The 23,672-nt window shown below is 36.5% G+C and overlaps 1 protein-coding gene across 5 annotated transcripts in view; it reads left to right on the forward strand.

Moving 5' to 3' along the window:
• The window catches only part of NYAP2 (neuronal tyrosine-phosphorylated phosphoinositide-3-kinase adaptor 2), a 171,783-nt gene that overhangs the window by 141,389 nt on the left and 6,722 nt on the right, over positions 1-23,672 (forward strand). For 4 of the 5 annotated variants that reach the window (XM_067465964.1, XM_060767861.2, XM_060767862.2 and 1 more), the window contains one exon: positions 18,946-19,047. The exons of the other annotated variant lie outside the window; for it this stretch is intronic. In XM_067465964.1, the coding sequence (XP_067322065.1) occupies positions 18,946-19,047 (102 nt within the window). The remainder of the gene's footprint in view (positions 1-18,945; positions 19,048-23,672) is intronic. 5 annotated transcript variants of the gene reach the window in all.

The raw sequence follows: 23,672 nt of genomic DNA on the forward strand, positions 1-23,672 counted from the left end.
ATTGGAATTTTTCCAACTCTCAGGCAATGCCTTCACTTAAGACTTCACATTGTCTAAATGTCGGCTAGCACATTAGCGTAAACACACATCACATAATCAAACATGCCAAGTATGTATTTAGGGCTTTCTAGACTTTGCCTTGCTGGCCCTGGAATCTATTCCACATTCTCTTACAAAATATTCTGCATACTGTCTGCATAAGTATGGCCTTTTTTATATGCCACTCACTTCCAGATGCCCCCTTTCTCTTCTACATTCAATCATTGATGCTGTTATTGGCAGATCAGAGTATTTTGCTACTATTGCAGTATATCTAGCTGTTTCCACCATTGATTTCTGAGCATAGTACATGCATTGGGATGATAAATAACCCCCTCTATAATTTATACACTTTAGACTGTCAGTCTTTCCCTATCATTTTATCTTCAGTATCAAAATATGTATTGCACAGAAGATTATGGACTGGATAAGGATATTCTAATGGTCTAAATTCAATAATCTTAAATAGAGTAGATTTCCTGAATTTTAAAAAATCATAGATATTAGGCTTGGGTAATAACGGAAGAAAATGTTTCTAAACTTGTTTCGTTTTTAGGGGTCCATCGCGTTTCATTTTTTAAAAGAATTCCGAAATTTTCCTTTTAAAAATTTCGAAATTTACAAAATTTCGTATAATTACGAATTGATTCATTAATGGTGGACACGATTGCGCAATATGCTAAAAAAACCTCCAAATGGGGCAGGGGGAACTTCTGAAGCTTCCCTCTCCCTCTGTTGTTGACTGTTGGTGTGATAAAACAAACAACAACTATAAAACTTGCACCAGACATACGAAAATAATTACGAAATAATTACGAAATAATTACAAAATAATTACAAAATAATTACAAAATAAATTGAAAAAATTGTTTCAAATCTACACCTCACACTATTCCTGCATGGCTCAATATTGGATCGTAAGCTAACTTAAATACGAATTAATAACGAACTATGAAATTAACGAACGAAACTGCCCAAGCCTAATAGATATGTGTTAATTTATCAAATTCTTATTGAGTTAATGTTTCTTCTATGGTAAGAAATAACAGTTGAATTTTGGCCAATGTTTGTATTTTTCCTAACGTGAAAGCCATTAAAAGAGGGATGGATACATTCATAGGAGGTATAGGTAATCAATAGCTACTAGCCAGAAAGGCTGCATATAATCTCGAACAATAATAAATGTAGAGATACAGAGGAATGAGATATAGAAGATATTTCTGTCCTGCTGGTGTCAGATTAATGGTTGGCCCCTATGAACATGTTTTTCTGGGGATAAAAACTATTTGCAAAATTTCTCATCCTTGTAAGGAGGAGTTTTCTCAGCAGATCAAAGGACTCTGAGAAGAAGAAAAAAGCTTAATAGCCGAAGGATTTTTCTCATTTGGGCACTTCTTGTGAAAATCACACAGAAAGAACCTGAGCAAAATACAAGGTCTTGACCGTAAAACATGTTTTGTTTTGTTTTGCACAAATATATACTGTACCAAAAAGAGGATCGCATGTGATAAGGGATCAGAAATGCACAGAAGCTCTTGTAACCACATCCAACATGTAGAAAGCATTTTTAATTGTTCTTTCTTGTGTATGAGCATCACAATAGCAAAGCAGTTTATCCCTATGTTTGACTAGCTAGTTCTCCACTTTTCTCCAGTATGGCTCTTCTCAGGTTCTTATGTACTTTAATTCAGCCATGGGACTGGTAGGCAGACATACCTTAGATTCAAGCAGAACTGCTTGCAAAGAAAAGTATTGATTGTTTTCCCCATTCCCAATATCCTTCTCAATCATTTTAACTGAGAAACATCTGAGACCGAATGCAGACCTGTGGGTCTAACGCCACCACTTTCCTTCTCTTGTATGATTTTAACATCTTTACCTGCTGAAAAAGCCAGTGAAACTTTGAATGATTACATGAAATACTTTTTCCATTTGGGTCAATAAAGATATCACTCTGTTGTGGACTTCCCTCCAGAAAGTTTGCAGATCTAGATGCTTGCAGAAGCTGATATTAATCCCCCCGTCCTGAGAAAGGAAGAGCCCTGTGTCATTAATATTTTTGAATCTTAACAATGTTCTTTAATTAGTTTTCAGTGGGACAAAGTACATCAGGCACTTTCAGAGAAAGAAAGACACACACAGATCCCAGTACTGGTTTTATAATAGCTATATTGGTTACACAGACAAGGAGAAACATTACAAAAACTCAGTATTCACTCACACACATTCAGCATTCATAATCACCATCCCTTCTCCATGTAGGCCTGCCATTGAGAGAAGACAGGCGGGAAGTCAGAGCTGCATCCCTGCAGATCTGGCACACATACACTAAGGAAGAGGGTTTCCTTATGTAGTGATTTTGGTTATCCAGTATTTGATTGTTTAGATAACCCCTGTCATTCAGCTCAGGCCTGCTGGAATTGCATCAATCCCAAAAGAGATAGGTTGTTTAACTGAAAGCTATTGTCTTTGACTTTGCAAACACATGTTGTCTGCACCCAAAGTTCTCAGTTCAGTTCAGCAGTTTTCTCATTAGCACTTTTCTTTCCTAAGTTAATGAATTCTTTACCTCCTTTGTTCTCCATAATGTAATTTTCCAGGGTTCATTTCTGGGATGGTGTCTTCAGCTTTCCCAGACCTTAATAGGCCCCAGCCAGACGCAAAACATACAATTAATTCAATCCATTCATCACACCTGGGGTGCAAGGACTTCTACTGGGGAAATGGCACATGGAAATGGTTCAGTGCTTATTCTTCCAGTTGGAGGACTAATTAATTAAATAAATAAATAATTAATACCTTACATTTCTTACAACTGGGTAACTGGATTTATCAATTTCTTCTTTTGAAATAAAACAAATACTGGAACAAGATGGCTTTTTTAAAATTGTATTTTTAATTTTTTGGGAGGAGCCAAACCAAACTAGAAACAGTAGAGACTTGGAAGGGTAACGGGCTTTCTTTCCCTGACTACAGAAGTACAGCTGAATCCTTCATCGGTAATTCTTACCTCTGGCCAAATGGTCATGGCAACAACATGGAACACTTCAATGCTGCTTTCCAGGGAGGACACAGAACTCCATGCATATGACGAGTAGTTATCAAAGGCCCCACCCTCACTGCCATATAATGCAGATTGAAACTGCATTATATTGTGAATTATACACCATATACATGCATTATAAGGCAGTGTAGATGGGGCCAAGGATACATAGATTTTGTCATGAGACTTACTTAGGTGATCCTTCATTGTCCAAGTATGATGGCTTTTCAAGTTCTTAGGAGATGCCTGTGCGTGTGTCTTTTTAATGTGTGGAGGTTGGTGCACAGTCAGTCAACACACAATTTTCACATAATGAGGATCCCAACCAGTGATGTGGTTGCAACCTTCTTTCTCTTTCACAGCTGTTGTAACATGTACCATGTTATCTTCTACCTGATCCGCCATTGAGGTCTTCAGATGTGCTCGATCTGGAACCTCCCCCCACCCATAACCATGACTCCGGTGGTTATTCCCACAGGTTCATTGGAACACACAAGCCCCCTCACTATGACAAAGTGACAATCCATCGAGGTGGTGTTATGAGAAAAGGTGACAGAAAATGGGGCAAATGAACAATAGCAGTGTGTGTGTGCATGAGTAAAGGAATAGATATTAGTAGCACCCTTGAATTTTAAAGTAATTATCTTAGGTTAGATTATAAAAGCTGCCCTACAATAGAAAGATCACAGATTTTCTTTCAATCCTGATTTCTCAAGGTCACTAGCTACTGTTGCATTCTTCAAGCAAGAGGTAGCAAGCTAACACACATTGGGATTTTATATCAACATATATTTTAGAAGCAACACTTTTCATTACATAAATTCACAGCAGCTGAATCCATTGCACACTAGATACAGACAAGTTTTCTACTTTACTGCATTAGTCTGCAGTTTATGCACATGGGTATAGAATTTGTCCATCCATCATTTTCAGCTCCTACTTCAAATGTGAATTTGTTTTGATAGTATTTCTTCACAGCTGCAACATTAAGGTTAATAGCCACTAGGTGGAGCTTGAAGACACATTATTCTTTCGAGGAATATTATGCTTCATTTTTTAAGGGCATCCTGTTTCTCTGCTGTTTTCTGACTGCCATTGATATATGTGTCAGTCAGTGGCTATTGCAAACAGAATAGCTCACAAACTCCGCCAGGTGCTTCACTGAACAGCATAAATATTATATCAAAGGAATTCTAGGAGATGAAGAAATATTCAAAATTCAAAGCCATCATAAAAAATAGCAGTTGTAATGTGAAGGCAAGCCATCAGGAAAAGGGAAACCATATCAAGGCTGCTATTCTGAACACTCCAGCAAGTGGATCTGCATGTATTCCACCACCACACCATTCACAAGAATATATGTACCAACAGAACACATTGCAAATTTCTTTAACTCCATTACTAACTCTTCCCCTTACATTTTACAGATCTCAAAAGTTGATCTCCCTTTGCTCAATGCTGGAATCAATAGAATATTTCAATTTGTTTTGAGACCCAGAAAGATACTAGGTACAACGTGTTTGGACCTACCGTGGAAAATGTGCCAGTGCAAGAAGGATGGCAGAAATAGTGGTTGTTTGTTTGCTTGTTGTCATGCCAGGGATATAATGTAGGAGATAGATCCTAGGCAAAGAAATGTAATGGTAATATTTGTAAGAATGGAGAGAAATGGATACAATAGTTTGGCAAACCTTTTTTTACATATGTCATCTAATGATGTCACAAACAAAGGAGATGGTACAAATAACCTGTAACCCATTCATACAAGACAATTAAAGCACTATTATTCCACATTAATTGCCATGGCTCCTTCCTATGGAACACTGGAGTTTGCAGTTTGGTGAGATACTAGAGATGGTCTGGCAGAGAATTCTAAATGCTCCAAAACAAATTGCCACTTTGCAGGACAGAATTATGACCGTTAAAGCAAAATAATAGTGGTATTATTGCATAGCGTGACTAGGCCCCTGGTATCCTTGTGATATAAATCTTCCCAGATTCCTGACATTAGTGACTTTTCAAACCAGGAGCTGTGATTTGCCTTATTGACTCATCTTTCAAAACTTATTAAACAACAAACCCATGGAATAGCATTGTAATTACTGAAATTTAGAATTGGATTCATCTCTCTTTAAATGAATCATAAGGTTGGAAGAGACCACTACCTGCCTGGCAGGAATAGACATAGCACTCCCAACAGATGGCTATCCAGTCTATTTTTACAAGAAAGACACTCTATTACTTTCTGAGATAGCAGTGTATTCCACTTTCAAACAGTTTACTATCAGGAAGTTCCTCCTGAAGTTTAGGTGAAATCTCTCCCCTGTAGTTTGAATTCATTACTCTGTCTCTGGAACAACAGAAAGCAATCTTCTTTCATCTTCAGTGCGACATCCTTTAAAATATTTAAACATAGTTATTACCTCACATCTTTTTGTTCTCTTCTCCAGGTTAAACATATCTAGTTCCTTAAGCTACTCCTCATACTTTTACTGTCTTCGTCACCCTGATATTCCACTTTGTGAATATTCTTCTAGAATTGTGATACCCAGAACTGGATACAGTATTCCAGGTTAAGTCTGACTAAAGCAGAATAAATTAATGCTATTACTTCCCTCAGTCTATAGACTATACTCTTATTGATGCAGCCTAGAATCACATTGACTTTTGCAGCTGTCACATCACATTGTTGAGTAATGCTCAGTGTATTATCTACTATTAGACCCCTTTCATGTCTACCCCCATAGTCACGTCTCCCTGGGAAGAAGAAAAGCCATTGGTGAGTACCCTTTGGGTTCAGATGGTCAATCAATTACAAATCTATAAGTCGTATTGCTTATCCCACATTTACTAGCATAATAGTAAGAATATCACACAAATAATATCAGCTTGTTAAAGGCCTTCATAAAATTGAGTTCCAGTCTGCTGAAACTTCTCCTGTTGTCCAGGAATTCTCAAAGGTTATTGCCAGTGGTTCTGAAATTACTTCTGCCAGTTCTTTTAATGCGCTGTAGTTCATCTGGTCCTGGAGGCTTGAATTCATTTATAGTAGCCAAATATTTATGTATTGCCTCTTTACCTATTCTGTGCTACATTTCCCCTACTGCATCACCTGCTTCATTATTCCCAGGTTGAGAACTATTTATCTTTTGTCTGTTCTGCCTCCTACTGGCATTTCACCATCACCTGTATGCAGCGTCCCTTCCATTTTCTTGTTTTTCCTTTTGATACAGACATAAACAAAATGTGATGTATTATTTTAACCTCTTAAGCAAGCCTGAGATTGTTCTCAGCTTTTCTAACTTTTTTGAATTTTGCACTATGCATGTGGCTATTTCTTTGAATTCTTCTTTGCTGTTTATTCCCTTTCACAATTTATTGTACTTGGTCCTTTTAAATCTTAGCTCAGTTGAAAGTCATCCCAGTTTCTTAAGGTACCTCCTATTCTTTCTTCTTATTGGAACTGCTTGAAACTGTTCCTCCAATGGTCACTCCTATGGAAGGAACCTACTACCTCCACCCCTTGACCAAGTTATCACTGTTGGTTAGAATCAGAGCTAAGATGGTTGGTCCCCTTGTTGCATCTTCCACTTTCTGGAAAATGTAATTTCTGAAAGGTATGTGAGGAATGTGTTGGACCTTATGTTCTCCACAGAGTTAGAATTGGTCAGAGTTTTTGTTTACTTCCCATATACTGTGCCTTAGCATAGAGACTTCTAAGACCATGAATCATTGCTTTTGGCTGCTTATTTAAGGTATTTTTCTCCTACTTTTGGATGCTTGTACTATTTGCCCAGTTCCCCTGGTAACATTTGGGCTTTTATCTCCAGCAGTTGAAAAACTCCTGGGCTCTAGAATACCGTTTTTCTCCTTCACATAACTCAGTTAATCAGATTTGTGAGACTCTTATGAAAAAAAGTTTTCACCAACTCCTGTAAGGTGCATTTCATCACTGGCCAGAAGAAGTGTTTGTTGTTGCTATTGTTTGCAAACTAACAACCAGATCTTAAGCTTCTAATGGAGGATTATATTTATGTATTTTTACTCATACAGAGCCAAAGTATGATAGTGGTTTTGTTTTTTCAGCATATTTTGTATAGTTAGTTAAAATTGAAATTTGATTATAACATGCTACTTTTTAGATGACCACAAGAGGGGGTGCTTGATCTACTTTGTGTTTTGATTTTGTGTAGTTTTTGCCATGCCCAAAAGCTTAGCCTACTATAACAAGGAACATTATTAGGACAAGTGTTTCTAAATCTTCTGTCAAGAAGTTGAAAGAGTACACTAGCAAGAGGGAATAAACAAATCTGTCCATTTCACTTCCTCCCACAAGGCTGTTGTTGTTGTTGTTGTTTTTTGTTTTGTTTTGTTTTTTTGTTTTTTTAAAGGCAAACTCAACTTCAAATATCTGTTGAATTTATGAAGGCATTTGCAAATTTTGGTAAATTCATAATGAAATAAATTTTCAACCAGCTTCACTGCGCAAATTTGCTAGATATAGTTGTTTCTAGTTTAAAGATTGTACATTGAGTCCATGTAGCTGTTAGCCACCCCAAGTCCCTTTGGGGAGAAGGGCCAGGATACAAATAAAGCCTATTATTATTATTATCATCATCATCATCACCATTATATAAAGAACCTATTGGTGGGTATAGGAGATACCACGAATATGGTTAGACAATAGATACACAATTATTGAAATACATATTTTAAATAACTAAGTGCTCAAAACCCTCTAAGTCAGTGGTTCTCAACCTGTGGGTCCCCAGGTATTTTGACCTACAACTCCCAGAAATCCCAGCCAATTTACCAGCTGTTAGGATTTCTGGGAGTTGAAGGTCAAAACATCTGGGGATCCCAGACTTAGAACACTGTTCTAAGTGAATAGACAAATCTGACAGTTTTTCTTTCACCCATATTTTTTCATTACTTGAATGCTTTCAAATTATGTCCAATGAATTTGTATCCTTTGTGGCAAAGCCTTAACTGGTTTATAATAGATTATCTACTCCAACAACAATTGCTCCAAGATCAAACAAATTTCTCATAAGGCTAAGTATATCAACAGAGACTTGAGTCTCCCTCCTCCTCCTCTTTCCTAGTCTCCTTTCCTGATCATATGCTACTATTGGCCTACTTTATAATATTGTCTGTCTATAGTGCACTGGGTATCCTCTCAGCTGGGCCACTTTCACACTACACAAGCGTATCACTATGATTCCATTCCAACTGCCATGGCCGCATCCTGTGGAATCCTAGCCTTTGTAGTTTAGAGTATTATTTGAAATTATCCAAAGGAGAACTCTGTTCCATCACCAAAATACAAACCATGATAGTTACAGTAGAATCATAGTGAAAGGACACTGGTTTCATAATGTATATGGAACAAATCACTGTGTCTCAAATTACATCATCCAGGTTTTGGGAGACTGTTTGGTTCATGTGAATCTGTTTTACCATGAGTCCTGGCCATTTTGTAAAAATCAAATTCCAGTCTGTTGTCGAAGACTTTCATGGCTGGAATCACTGGGTTGCTGCAAGTTTTTCAGGCTATATGGCCGTGTCCCAGCAGCATTATCTCCTAACATTTTGCCTGCATCTGTGGTTGGCATCTTCAGAGGTTCTTGAGCTACACATTATTTCCTCTGCAGTTCTGTGTCAATATATACTGCAAATCTTGGCATATCTTTTTAAAAGCAAACCCAACTGAATTAAATGAAATTACAACCTTAAATAGCATTTGAATATATGATGTGCTTTAAGAATTACAAAGTACAAGCAAGTGCAATCCAAAACTCACTTCCTTGGGATAATCTTGTATTACATTAAACACTTTTAAATAGATGTGTTTAGAAGCAGGGTTAGTTTTTCTACTACTATACTATCAGTGTATATAAATGGCCTTGCAAAATCCAATTGTATCACACGTGCAAAGAATGTGGAATCAGTTTTCAAAACGGCAAAGTAAATCATGGGAACTAATGGTCAGTATGTGTTGCTTTATTAGTCTAATGTAATTAAACTAAAACTCTTGGGGCTTATGAATTTTGGCATTTATAGGACCACCTTTTTCTTGCTTACTCAGAGAATCAAAATATTAACTGGAAATGCGTCTCTCACTTTTTAATTGCTCTTAAAAATCACACGGGATACACTTTAATCTTTATAATATATTTACAGGGTCTACCATATAGTGTAAATAAATTGTATTTAGAATCTACAGCAGGCAGTGGGCTGTCAGGAATTGTGGGAGTTGAAGTCCAAAACACCTGAAGGGCCGAAGTTTGCCCATGCCTGATCTACAATCAGAGATTTTAGTAACATATGCTCAACTTAAGTATATGAATAAGTGGGCTACAAAATGATTGTATTGCAAAAAGATTTTCTAGGAGTATTGCTGTTTAATACTCCTTCGTGAATTAGAAAGAGAATGGCGTCTTTTAAAATTGTTTCGAAATTGGTTATTTGGGATTTTTTTAGTACAAACAATTATTTTAATTAGGCTGAGAAAATAAGTGATGGGTTCCTTTCCTGTGATTCTTATGCACCTATTTACTGTTGACGTTCCTGTGCCTTCGTTGGAAAACAACTCTTCTCTTCTTTGGTGTCCTTTTATTTTTGACTCAGGGCAAAACAATGTGATGGCATGGGTTGGGAATTATTGGTCTTCCATTTTTTGTTGGATTGCAACTCCCAGCATGCCTCACCTCTGGCTGTGCTGGCTAAAGAAGCTGGGATTTTTAGTCTAGCAATATCAGGAAGACGGCATGAGTCCCACCCTGTTATTGGTTGTGTTTCCTAAATGAATAGACAATGATTAAAAGTAGTATGAAGCAAACCTTTTGAAAGCATGGGATTATGTATCCTATCTCCCTCCTTAAAATTACAAGTCTATTTATAATATGCCATAAATAGAATATCATGTATTTCATTTCACACACATTTCTTCATGAAAGCTGCTTCTTTTTTGTTGCTGTTCAGTTATATCAATTATGTAGGCATTAATGTGCTTTTTTTGTTTAAGCTGTGTGCCTGAGAGAGGGAGACACCACAGAGGACTCTGTGGAAAAGTTACATTTTTAAAAAATCACAATTTCTTTTGTTACATCACACAGTGCTCTATCTACCCTTGTTACCATGGTGACCATGATTTTTTTATCAGATTCCCTCGAATGTTTGTATAGCCTTATGAAGTATATTGCACTTCCTGCACCTGTATAGTATCTTGTCTGTATACTGTATGCCCATAAATATGTATATTTATTCACCCATGTATGTATGTATAGTTTGTTTATATATCTGTATATGTATGTGTGTCTCTTCATAGTCTGTCACTGAAATGTTTGACTTCCTCATATTTACATTTGATGTATGCAAGTTATGACGACGTATGGATGCCAGCACTCACTTTTGATAACTTATAATAACCTTCATTTTGTCTTGTTCAACAATGAAAATAAAAACTTCATGTATTTTAAATGAGCATTTTTAAAACAATGATTACATTTCTTTTCTTTTACATTAGTTCTGGGTGGTCCTCAGATGATTTAGGAGCAGTAGCTTGGGGATCATTGATTCAATTGTCTGAGTGGGTTGTGGAGTCATTTCCTTTTCAGAACAGGATATCAATGAAGGGGGATCAACTATTTACAGGGGCCTTGGTGGCACAATGGGTTAAACCCTTGTGTCAGCTGAACTGCTGACCTGAAGGTCAGTAGTTCGAATCCAAAAGATGGGGTGAGCTCCTGTCTGTCAGCTGCAGCTTCCCATGTGGGAAAATGAGAGATGCATCCCACAGGATGGTAAAAAACATCCGAGCATCCCCTGGACAACGTCCCTACAAACAGCCAATTCTTTCACAAAAGAAGCTTCTTGCAGTTTCTCAAGTCACTTCTGACATGATTAAAAAAAACTATAGTTGGGGAAATGGTTTCCCAAGGTGACATAAGGCTGAACAAAGTTGGGAGGTCCACCTCACCACATGCCATGAGATGCTAAGATAAAGGTCTTTCTCAGAGGTTGCACCTGTAATGCCCTCCAAACAATATGGTGTGATGCTAAGATCCATCCATTTAACTGGGAATTTATGATCAGGTAATTGTTGCTGAAATGAATCTCATTGCTGACTGTTTTATTGGTTTATTTATTGTAGTTTGTTACTGTTTTATTCTTGAAATATAGCAGTTGTCACTTGCCCTGCGATGTTTATGGAGAGAGAGAAATAAAGTAAAGAAGCCAGAAATAATAAGAGGAAAGAAAGCAAGGCAACTGAACGACTTAAATAATGGCAGTGAAACATGCTGAAGAGAATGGTTTAGCAAATCTTATTAGAAAAGAAGCATTTTTCATTGCTGGTCATCCATGGCAAAGCATATTTGAAAAATCTCAATACATCATTGGCTCTATCGTGACATTTCTGCCTCTCTACAGATAAAGAGAAAATACTTACATATGAAAAAGCGATCCAGTGAACTTTTGATTTCCCCATGGTACTTTGCCATTTTCTTTATTCTCCTGAACTGAGTGACTATAGAAGGAAAGCTCAAGACTGTTTTCATGCTTCAGTATATTAAAATTTTTGCTCAGCTAGATTGCTTGGCTGCTTAAGCAGTTGTGGGGAGAGGGTGCTGTAACTTTCCGTAAATAGTTAAGATTTCAGCACCACAGTTTTATTCTTAAATTTATAATAATCTTTTGTAAGACTTCTAATTAGGTGTTAATATCACAACCTACCGACAATGATGTATATTACAAATCATTAGCAGGGACACTCATTAAGATATATCATGACATAATTACTAGTATCCATTAAGAATAGGCATTAATGGTATTCAGCTAAATTAAAAGATTATTAATATTTGGTTAGATTCTAAACAGCTAAGAGCATTGATGAATTAAATATAATCCTGAGCTGATCTCTGTTCCGTTGGGCTGATGCTGATAAATCGCATATTATAATCTATAACATATCATTCAGAAGAATGTACTTGAATTGCTACATTGTATAACTCTGATAGCCCCCACCCACTTTCTTACAACTTGGTGAATTGAAGATTTCCATCAAACCAGGCCAAGTAATACACAAATCCATAGCTCTCAAAGTACTGTCGACTTCACTTAAAAATGCAGCTCTACTCCTCACTCCCCTGAGAATTCAAGGGGAAGGAAATGAAAATATGGCATCATGCAACCTAAAGGCTCAGAAAACGGGGGCAAATGAAAAAGAAAAATCTGAAACTGACCAAGTCTCAAAAATCTCATTATTTCATAATTGATTCTAGAGTGTTATTTTTGGAATACTTGCCATTATTCTTTTGGGTGGAATAGGCCAAGGTTGTGGATCATATTCACCAAGTAAAAATGTCTCTAATGTGATGGAATTTGTCACAGTTCTCAACACATCCATTTTCACAGTTACTGGTTAAGTAAATAATACATGGAAACTAGCTGTTGCCCTCCAGTTCATAATATGTTTCCATAGTGATGTTTGGCTCCGAGTACACTCCACAGCTCTATTTTAACATCCTATTCCCAAAACTGGACACCTGCCACAAAGAGTCTCCAGCTGAAAGTTTGGTCAGTTTCCATCCTGTTCTTGCTGGATATCAAGATGATCAGTAACACCAGATTTTGCATTGGACACATAAGTGCTTTGCTGGATTACAGCCTCTAGTAGGAACTGTCTGTGCAAACATAAGGCATATTGGCTTTAAGTTAATAACTTCCATTCAATTAGTGCTAATATTTTTATTATTTATTTTTTTTGGATTTTGTCCAGATGGATTAATCTAATTGCAGAAGAAATAACTTCAGTCTTATGTGTTTTCTGCTGGAGGAAGAACACATCTTCACCAAAAAGTGTGGACTTAATATATTTTTCTGCTGTAATCACAGCTACCCTTATGGAAGATAGTCCTTCTCCAGGATGACTGTGTTTCATAGACTTGGTTATTGTAGAATGCAAAATATTATGGAATAGAAGAAAAGAGAAGGGAGGGAATAGCACAGAGTGATAGAATCTGGAAACCAACAATGGCATCATCAACAAAATGTGATGAGGACCTGGTCTACAATGGATGGTTTCTGTGTTAAGGCATGGTAAAGCTATTTGTCAAGTTAATGAGATTCATTCCAGTGCTGAATAAGCAGCTTGACATAAGCCTTGAATGCTGAAATGTGTGGGAAAGGACACATTTACTGTGGTAGGTAATTCTGCATTGGTTAGCACTTTGATTAGAGTACAACCCCTGTATCTGCAGAATTGTACATAATTTCACTTAATCACTTATTCCCTTATTTATTTTTTGGTACCTCTATCATTCTTCCAACTAAAGTAATAGGGCTTACTATTGTCCACAGTCCTCTCCCAACTTGGAAACATTTTTGTTTGTTTGTTTATAACCTCTTCAGTATTTTCATCTTCAAAGCAGTGTACAAAATAGTTTTTTTTAAAAAAAAATACATAATTTGAAGAAATGACATGATAAAAGCAATTACAAACAGATTACCCAACAGCAGGGCAATAAAATAAAAGACAGCAGAGATTAAATCAAAGCAGATATCAGATTAACTTGACTAGGAAGAACATTCTGAAATGGTTGCAGCATATGGGGCTTCCAGCATGCAAGCTTTGCAGGTCAGATAGATCAATGTCTAGATGGGACACTGCCCAGTATCTCATGTACACTCCCTTCAATTAGAAGAAACACATACTCAAACCCAATTTAATTAGTTAATGGGGCATCACAAGACAGAAAGTTTTTAAACAGTTACCATCCAACTGTAAAGAAAGAAAAACATGTGTAGATCATGTAGATCAGTGCTTCTAAGGACCTCATCACACAATGGAAATTTAGCTTCCTAGGATACCTCTGTCCCAATTGACCCACATTGTCCATCCTATGACATAGCCTCACCTGGTGGGGCTCCATGGGTCAACTGGGGCAGAAGCATCTAGGATGCTGCACTGCTAACATGGAAGCCATATGTGTAATGGGGAAGCATCAGCTGGTGCTGAGGAGAGCATGGGGTGCCAGGATTGCCCTGCTGTCCCCTGATTCACCATGGAAACTGGTAAATTGGAATGCTTCACCTCATCAATGTGGTGATATATCTGATGTGTAGGTCCATATGTGAGCCTTTGCCTTGAACCCAGGTCCTGAAGAGAGACCTGGAGACTTTTGAAGCGAAGGTTATCGTGACAATAATCCTCATATTTGTACTCCCAAAGAGAGTCCAAAAAAAGCAAGTATTTTAAGCTTGTCCATTCAAAACTAGACTACCAAATTAGTAAAATGCTTCTGCTGGGGTTTGGTTCTGGAACTCCCTTTAGATAATAACATCCATGAATTCTCAAATCCTATATGCAATGGCAAATATCAACATTTGTTTTTTTAATTATTTTTAATACTTTCAAGTTGTAGATGGTTGAATAAATGAATACAGAACCCATGGCTATAATGTATTCTATATTATGGCATAGGTAACTCACAATGACTGCTAGGAAAGTTCAGTTTCAGCTGCTACTGTGTATTTGTAGCCAAGCTCTGAGGAAACAGGAAAGTATGATGGGCAGAGTAGATGAAATCATTGTCCCTCATAACCAAAAAGAAATCTCCTTATTCCAACCCCTATGAGCCCTGGACCCACTACACTGTTGTAAATTCATGTGTGACTGCTCTGAGGGGAGGTTCATATCCATGTCATTAAACCACAACACAGACTGTTTTATTAGTGAGGCAGAAAGATTCATATTTCAGATTGCAGTCAAGTTCTGTGTTGAGAGAAATATTTCCACTCCCTTCCTTTAAACAGAAGGAATAAGAATTACTCTAACAGAACATACTTTCCATGTTGGAAAATACCTGTAAAGACAACTTCCAGATTCTGTCTGTTCCTCCTGTCTTCCAGGAGTCTCTTCTCAACATAACTTGGAGACTTCCAAATGCCAGTAATCATCTCCTTTTATTTTTCGTTCTGATCGAAAGAGTGGCATGATTCCAATTGGCTTCAATGTCCAGGAAGGAATTAAATTTACTGGCAGCAGTTTACCTTGTGCTTGAGTCATGGATGCTTCTTGGTGACTCATGTCTATGTCAATGATCTGTAATTTGGGAATAGTGGGCAGATGAGTTCCTTTTTGCCTAATCCTGCACCACATTTTCATACAAAAAACTTTCATGAAAGTTATGTTCAAATCACAAAACTGACAAAGAACTTTTTCAGAATAATTCTATGTGCTTTTCACAGTAATCTTATGTGGAAAGAAATCCTATGACAGATGAACCATGAAATGAAAACCACTGTCTGGTTGATGTTGGAATAGTATTAAATGTAGGGAACCTGTGTTCTTATGTCTTCCTCTGCCTTTTTGGTATACTTTTCCCACTTTCATTTTATTATTGGTTTCAAGAAGAAGGAGGTTGCAGAAATTGAAAAGGTACTATTTTAAAAGTAATTCAATTTTCTAGGTCATTATTGTGTTTAAACAATAATGCATTGTCATTACTCATCATTTGGGAAAGGTTACTCCTTCTGAAATCTCATTGCTTGCATGCACCCTTCCAAAATTTTCTTAATTGAAAAATCACATGTAACATCCTGTCACCCCCAGGATTTCGCTTGAACACAAAGAAGATAACATTGAACATTGCAACAGTTTCTTCTCTCTCAAGCACATTCAAAACTAGGTTCAAAGTTCCATAGGCAAACATCATATTTCTCTAAGGTTTACCTGTGCTCAGAAACCAGAGGCTTGTCATACCAGTCTTCCTTAGCTGTCCCACAGTCATGACTTCTAGCTTTATATCATCACATCTGGATAAAGGCCCAATATTTTCTGCCTGTGGAGATTCTTACTATGATTGTCCAGTGTTAGGAGCTACTAAAGACAATGCCAAACTGAAACTGCCCATCCCATTTTGAGTTGGTGTGAATCTAGGCCCTGCACCAACTACACTAGATTTATCCTTGATGGAAAGACTGAGCATATCCACCTTCCGCTGCTACCATTCTCTTGATATTCATTGATTATCTGGAACAGATAACTGATCTGTCTGAGATGGTATACTAGGATATGTTTGTGTAAGGGCAGAAATATGTGTATTATAGAGAAATATATATATAAATGAAGCTGGCTATACCCTTGCCTTTTAAATGGCACTCATTCTAGACACAATGGCCACAAATATCTCCCTTATCATCCAAACAGGAAGAGAAGTGCTAGTGCGGTCAGTTGGTGGAAAACTTCTTGATGGGATGATTATCATTATCTCTTCCCATTTTTGGATGCCTATCTCTTTCCATGATCAACCAACTTTGCTAATAACAACAACAACAATGATGCCCACATTATCAAACTCAGTGGGGTTGTGTATAATCAACATCAACAACATCACCTGGGATACAATAGCTGATGGAGTGTATCAACCAACAGTAGGCCTCTTGGTATACAGAAGATGGCCTCTTCCACACCGAACCATTATGCCAATATTGGCAGCACAGGAAAAAAATATATGAGATCTACTTGAAAATGTATATGAAGACTAAGCTTTCCCTTGTAAATGAAACAAAGGCCTCTTATCCATGTCATCTTGCGAAAGAAAGTGTAGCTGGAGGGGAGGAGTTTAATTCCAAACTGTCAGATGAAAGCCACAAGGGCCATTGCCACCTGCTACAAGCCTCTTGTAATTTGGGATGCTGCCCAAATTGCAGTGCAAAAGCTGTTTTGTCATTCCAGACTTCAACTTTGCACCCACCACCTCCATTGTTGGTGCTTACCTTTAGCACTGATAATAAGCCAGGAGGGCTGATGCTGATGATATATACCACAACTCTCCAATAATCTATTGATAGGGGTAATTTAAAACTTCAGTTGAGCATTTACAAATATAGTTTAGGCATTCAACAAAAAAGAGGAAGTAAAATCACAAGAGAATGTGATCACTATGAATATATAAAACTTGGTCAATAGATTGCTGGAGAAGACAGGGTGTAAGTGGGTCCCTCAAACACATATGGTTAAAATGCCCAACAGTGAAATGTTTAAGGGAGCAAACACTTTCTCTTCTTTCATGTATAACTAATCAGAATATAAATTCCCAGGGAGAACTGCTATTATTGACAAAAAATAATCAGTTTAAGCATAAGGAATTGATTGGATTTCTCCTTGTGGAAGCTAGGACTAAAATTTCCCATTTTAAACTTTACATGACTTTAATCAATGTAATTGATTAAATTGAATCTGGATAACATCACTTTTAAAAATTGATAAGTAAATCAAAATATGTGAAATAAGAGTGACATATGGACAATTCCAATGCAATTCAATTCCCCTTCATTCTACAGGCAGTCTCCAAGTTACGAACAAGATAAATTCTGCAGGTTTGTTCTTAAATTGAATTTGTATGTACCATATGTTGGAACAAGTACATTTTTAAAGGGTAACTCCATATATACATGCACGGACACACACATGCATGTTTTGGATAACATAGGGAAGGGTTAACACCCCTGTGGGAAGGGTTAACACCCCTGTGGTGTTTGTTTTGCTCTCTGTGCTCCTGTTTAGACGATTTCAACTCTTTCTGTATCAGGAATAGGGTTTTGTACCAAGAAATAGTTTTTGGATTTATTATTTATTATTTTTATTTATTTTGTTAAGTTGATATTGTTGCACTATTTTAACTATTAATTATGGTTTGTTTTGTTATTCTTGATTGTTTTCATTTTCTGACTTTTTCTTTGTTTTTATACATTTGTTGTTATATATAATTCTGTTCTAAAAAAAACAATTAATCCATTATTTGTTTATAACAAAGAGAATAAATGGTGTTCTGATTTTAAAAGGATGAAACCCATAATCTTCCATTTCAGCTATGCACTGGGTCAAAACCCTGTTGGAAATTAACTGTGCTATACAGAACAAATGTAAATAGTGGTAACATCTCATATTTGTATAAAAAGAATTTTATTACCACGAAGTGCCTATCTCATCAAGATGATGAGATAGGAGCCCCCAGTGGCGCAGTGGGTCAAACCCTTGTGCCAGCAGGACTGAAAACTGACAGGTCGCAGGTTCGAATCTGGGGAGAGCACAGATGACTTCCCTCTGTCAGCTCCTGCTCCCCCGGTGGGGACATGAGAGAAGCCTCCCACAAGGTTTTTTTAAATTTTAATTGTTTTATTGGTTTTTCCCACTCCCACCCTCCCCTCCTTGTACATGCAATTTATACATAAATTTATACAATTTATACATCAAACTACAGAAGTTACATTTGAAATATCAGTCTCAGCCTCCCACAAGGATGAGAAAACATCAAAACATCCAGGCATGTCCTGGGCAACGTCCTTGCAGATGGCCAATTCTCTCACACCAGAAGCTTGCAGTTTCTCAAGTCACTCCTGACACACACACACAAAAAAACATCAAGATGATAGGACAATGCATTCAACAGTCACATGAAAATCAAGAATAAACATGCACTCTAGCTTTTCAAGTAGAGTGGATAAGCAGAATAGTTGTGTGCTTACTTACTCCTTCTAACAAAAATGTGTGATTTCTTCAAATGGCCACTTTTTGTTTGATTTATGACAGCTTGTGGAAAATTTCAAACTACTGAAAACGCTACTTTTTCAATGAACCTATATACAATTGCTTTATTTGTGGATACACAGATATACAGAAAAAAGTGATAGATTTTAAAAATTTAAACATTTTCTCATTCATCCCTTCATTACACAAAAGTTCATCCAATTTTTTCTATGTAGCTATTGTGAAAATGAATGTTTTTTTGATACAGAATATGATCCATGATCACACCAGTATTACTTTGATTTCCCCATACCTCCTATAAATGTAGAATCAAGCACACTGCACACCCAATAGGAGAGGCAAGAAACCCACAAGAACAAGGAGAGAACAACCACTTCCACAGCCTAGTAGCGTATACAATAACAGTAAAGTAAGTGTGATGATACAATACTGGGAAAAAAATATGGAAACACTTTCTGAAGCATGGACATGTCTTGATATGGCCATGGTTGCAAATTTTACCATCTTTTTGCAAAGACAGCTTCTCTGCTGGAAACAAATAAGAATGGTGCCACAGTATGGGATGCCCTGCTACAGGGTGCCACCATAAACAGTTAGATCAGCCTTGTCCATCATAGAGCCTTCCAGTTCTACTGGGTTAAATCTCCCATCAGCCACAATCGTCATGGGCAATGGGCAACATTCATATCTTTATTCAACACATCAGGAGAACACCAGATTGAGAAGATTGAATTTCATGAGCTTTGCAGATAAAGGCTCAGGTTGATGAAATGGTTATATATATATATATATATATATATATATATATATATATATATATATATATATACACACACATACATAATAAAAGAGGTGATCTGACAACAATTCACCCATTGCTTTTTTAAAAAAACTTTTCATTCTCCTGTAGTGTTATAACTCACAAGATGGAAAAAGAATTGAGGAATTGTAGGAATAATGAGGGATGGAAAAGTAACTTGTTCCAATGTGTCACACAAATATGATCATAATTCCCACTGCAATGATTGGGGGCTGCACACATAGATCATCATCAGTAGTCCATGTTCCTAGTGCCTATGTAAGGCAATTTACTGGATTAGGCTCAATAATCCTACCTGGAGAAAATGCAGCTGAAACAGAAGGTCCACACTTATAATAATATGGCATTTCATTCTATTATGTATTAGGTTCATCCTATAGATTTGGACCAATTACCTGACCCAGAACAATAAAAATATTTTTAAAAAACAGCTAAAATGGAAGAACCACACTCATAATAAAGAGACTTTTCATGTTATTTTAAGACCCATCTTCATATTCCCTCAAGATTTTCAATCATTCACCTTTTTCATTTCAGAAAAGACATTTTGTTTGGCATGATTTAGAAGTGTTTCCATATTTTTTCAGTTGTGTTTGTGTATTTATTTATGAACTCTGTCTGTACAGTGTTAACCCATTTTTGTGATACATGTTCAGTCATTTCAGTGCTGAAAGGTTATAAAGAATAATCACATCTAGAAATCCTAGTATGATTGCCTATAAAAAGGCTAACATTTCACTTGAAACATAACTCGTAATAAATGGCTGCTTAGATATGAATAGTTTAATCAGCCATCAGTGAATACAACTGATTAGGTATAGATTAAAATGATGAAAGTACAATCAGAATGTGTCCACTGCAAGTATACTGAACGATGATAGCAAAGTTGCAGACAAGCTCTGTAAATCTGTAGATTGAAGAAAATACCATTTCATTTAATTTTCAACTGTCAGAATTTATTTATTCTTCACTCATAAGAAGAGAAATTGCTGTACCATACATTTTAATTGGTACACAAAGCAATTAATTTATTCAGAGACAATTCAATCAACTTATTTGAAGGTCTTTAATTTGTTGATTTTGCAGAGGCTGACATTATTAAAGGCTTGTACTAATTCACTGAAATGTTGTTTTGCTTTTTCAAGCATCCATAATTTTAGTATGCATTTTACAAAATACAAATTATTTTGACCTAAATACACCTGTTCTAGTCCCAACTAGAGTAGAATCAATTAGGAACTGCCATTTATAACAAGATTTTGAACATTTTGTTAGAGTTCTGAAGTTTTCACTATCAGAACTTTAGCAACACTATAGAAGCAAAGCACCAGCACCATCTAGTTGTCCAAGTACTTTAGAACTATTTAGAACCATGGATTGCCCATGCCTATGTGACACTTACTGTCTTATTGTGACTGTCTCATGGCTATTGAAGGCATGGACTTGGTTCTCTCAAACTGGACCTCTTACCACCATGCCACCAGCATACCATAGCTTGCAAAGTATTGCATGGACAATTACTTTGAAACAAATGTTATTGCTGTGGGTTTCCTCATGTCTCATCTTTTAAGGAAGCAAAGCATAGGCTTAAACAGTAGAAATCCTCAGGAACTAATCAGATAATACTGATAATTCATGGATTACCTATTTCTGAGACTAATGCCATGTATTCAAGGAACAGTTATGTCATGATCCCTTTACCATTACACAACTACAGCACTTCACCTACTAATGAAACTTAAATTTTGCATCAAAAAGGCAAATGGAAGAGGGAACGTTTAGCATTTTTGTAACAAACTCCAGGATTACACATAGAATGCAGACATGATGGTCATAAAGTGAAATCATAGTACTATTCTTGTTTTCAGGACATGGCAGACAACTAGGTAAGGCCCTCAAGTCAATATGTGTATTTATTAATACAGTGCTCTGAGATTTGACTAGTTTTACAGTAGATATTTGGTACTTACCCTTCTTTTTTGTACAACATAAAACCAGTATTCACAACTGCTGATAGAAGACAGACTGGTTATGTGCTTAAATTAGAGCACACTGGCTAGATAATGGTGAGTGAACATGTCCATGAAAGATTGCCATCTTTCTGTTGCATCCCAGAGTTGGCTTTGTACTAGATCAGTTCCATGGTAGCTGAATGTATCTTCAGTCATCTTTAACAGTATAGCTGAGGGGAAATTGCAATTATCACCAAGCCCTTATTGTATTCATACAGTATAGGTGTTTTATACTCTATTCAGTGAACTGTATGAATGCATCTACCATTTTTCATGTATATCTGTTACAGATATGCATTCTTTTCAGACTAAGCCTGACTATGGAATCAAAACAGGCTGTTTCAGAAATATTGGTATTTCCTCAAAGTGTTTCAAGTTGTGCTGACAGGGAAAAGTACATACTGAAAATCCTGTCCCCCCAAAAGTCCTTAAAAAAGCAAGCTTCATTTGATTCCCATACAACCAATTAGGCCAAATATCTCTAGGCTGCACAAGGAGCTTAGGGCTTTATTTATTTAGAAATCTGTGTCCTTGGAAATAGTTTAGGAAAGGGGGAACAACTTCTCACAATGCACTTGTTTTTTCCAAGATCACTGGTTGCTCTCAACAGTGAGGAGATGGGTAAATGTCAAAGTAGAGGCATAACAGCTTTGCTTTTTTTGCTAAAGATTTTATTTATACATTCTAAGGTCCTTCTAAGCAATCTTGAGTTGAACTGTCTTATCAGAATTGCCAAAGCTGAATCCAGACTATTATTCTGCACAAATTCCTAAACTTTCTTGCTTTCCTTTACTGTGATTTAGCACCAGGTGGATTTGCAGATGTAATTCAATATTTGCATAACAAAGATCTCAGGATAGATATTCAGTAGGATTAGCTCTAAACTTCAATTCATTTGCAAACTCACTAACTGTAGATGCACTGAACTCACACACAGGTACGGAAATTTCTATAGTGCAAAGGAAAGCAAGAGAAAGTTTATTCCCAAACTCTAGTCCTCCAGGTGTTTTGGACTTTAACTCCTAGGAACTTCAGCTGCCTTGGCCAATACCCAGGGATTCTGGGAGCAGGCTCATCAAGAAAACAGCAGCTGTTTCCCAAAATTAGGACCTAAGAAACAAAACAACAGCTCAAGTGGAAACAGCTGAAAGATGGAGTTTTGGAGAAGAAAAGCAAAAAAAGTATTTGGTTCCTTATAGGATCAAATTATTGCTCCAACACAGAGTAATTCAGAGAGGGAGGTGTTGTGATTCACCAGATGGCTTGAGAAGAAAGGAATAAATCAGAAGTCAAAGACTTATAATGGAGCATTACATACCTGCTATAGTAAGTAAATGAAATAAATGCTGAGAATTTCAGTGTCAGAAAAGTGGGCATAAATGCACACTGAAAGGTAAGTCCTAGTTCACCAGTTATAAGAAACCAAGCAGATTTATGGTGTTGGATAATACAATGATATAATATTAACCAATGTCGATGAATGATAAAAATGATTGTTATGGGTTTTAGTAATCACGAATCCACATCCTTATTTTGATTGTTTATAGGCTGAATTAGCAGAATAAAGTAAAAGGGAAAAAACACTCCTCCTCTCACTTTAAAAAAATTCCTTTCATTTAAAAAAAATAATCAAAACAGAAAAACTGGTTTAAATATTTATTTTGATTAATGTCTGGGCCCTGAGAGTTTATTTAGACAGCACAGACATTTATTATAGGCTATTTAAGAAAAAAAAAGACAACATTTAACCCATTCAGCACAGCACAATATATCAAGCAATGAAGTATGTCATTATTGCACTCGAACAACTACTAGTTTTAACTGTGCAAGAAGGTTTGAAGATGGAGGAAATGCAGTACCATCACAGCAGACATGTAGAATTTTTAGAAAGAAAGCAATGACATACTGTATAGACAAATCTGGTGATTAGCATTCCAAGAAAGCTTAGTGATCTAATAGACTTTCTGTGTTGGAATAATTTTCAATGAAACTATTTTGGATGGCATTTTTTTCTCATGTGCAAGAACTATTTTTTAAAAAACCATCTTCTCATTAGGCTAAATTATTTCATAACTCTGGAAAGGGGGGAATCGTCTGCACAAAAAACTAGAGCTTTTTTTTTAAAGAAAAAATTGAAAACATGAAATTTTGCATAAAATGGGGATTTGTCTGAAATATTTTCCCCTAAGAATTCCCCAGGTG

The sequence above is a fragment of the Anolis sagrei genome, chromosome 3 (genome assembly GCF_037176765.1).
Source record: "Anolis sagrei isolate rAnoSag1 chromosome 3, rAnoSag1.mat, whole genome shotgun sequence".
NCBI classification, from domain to species: Eukaryota; Metazoa; Chordata; class Lepidosauria; order Squamata; family Dactyloidae; genus Anolis; species Anolis sagrei.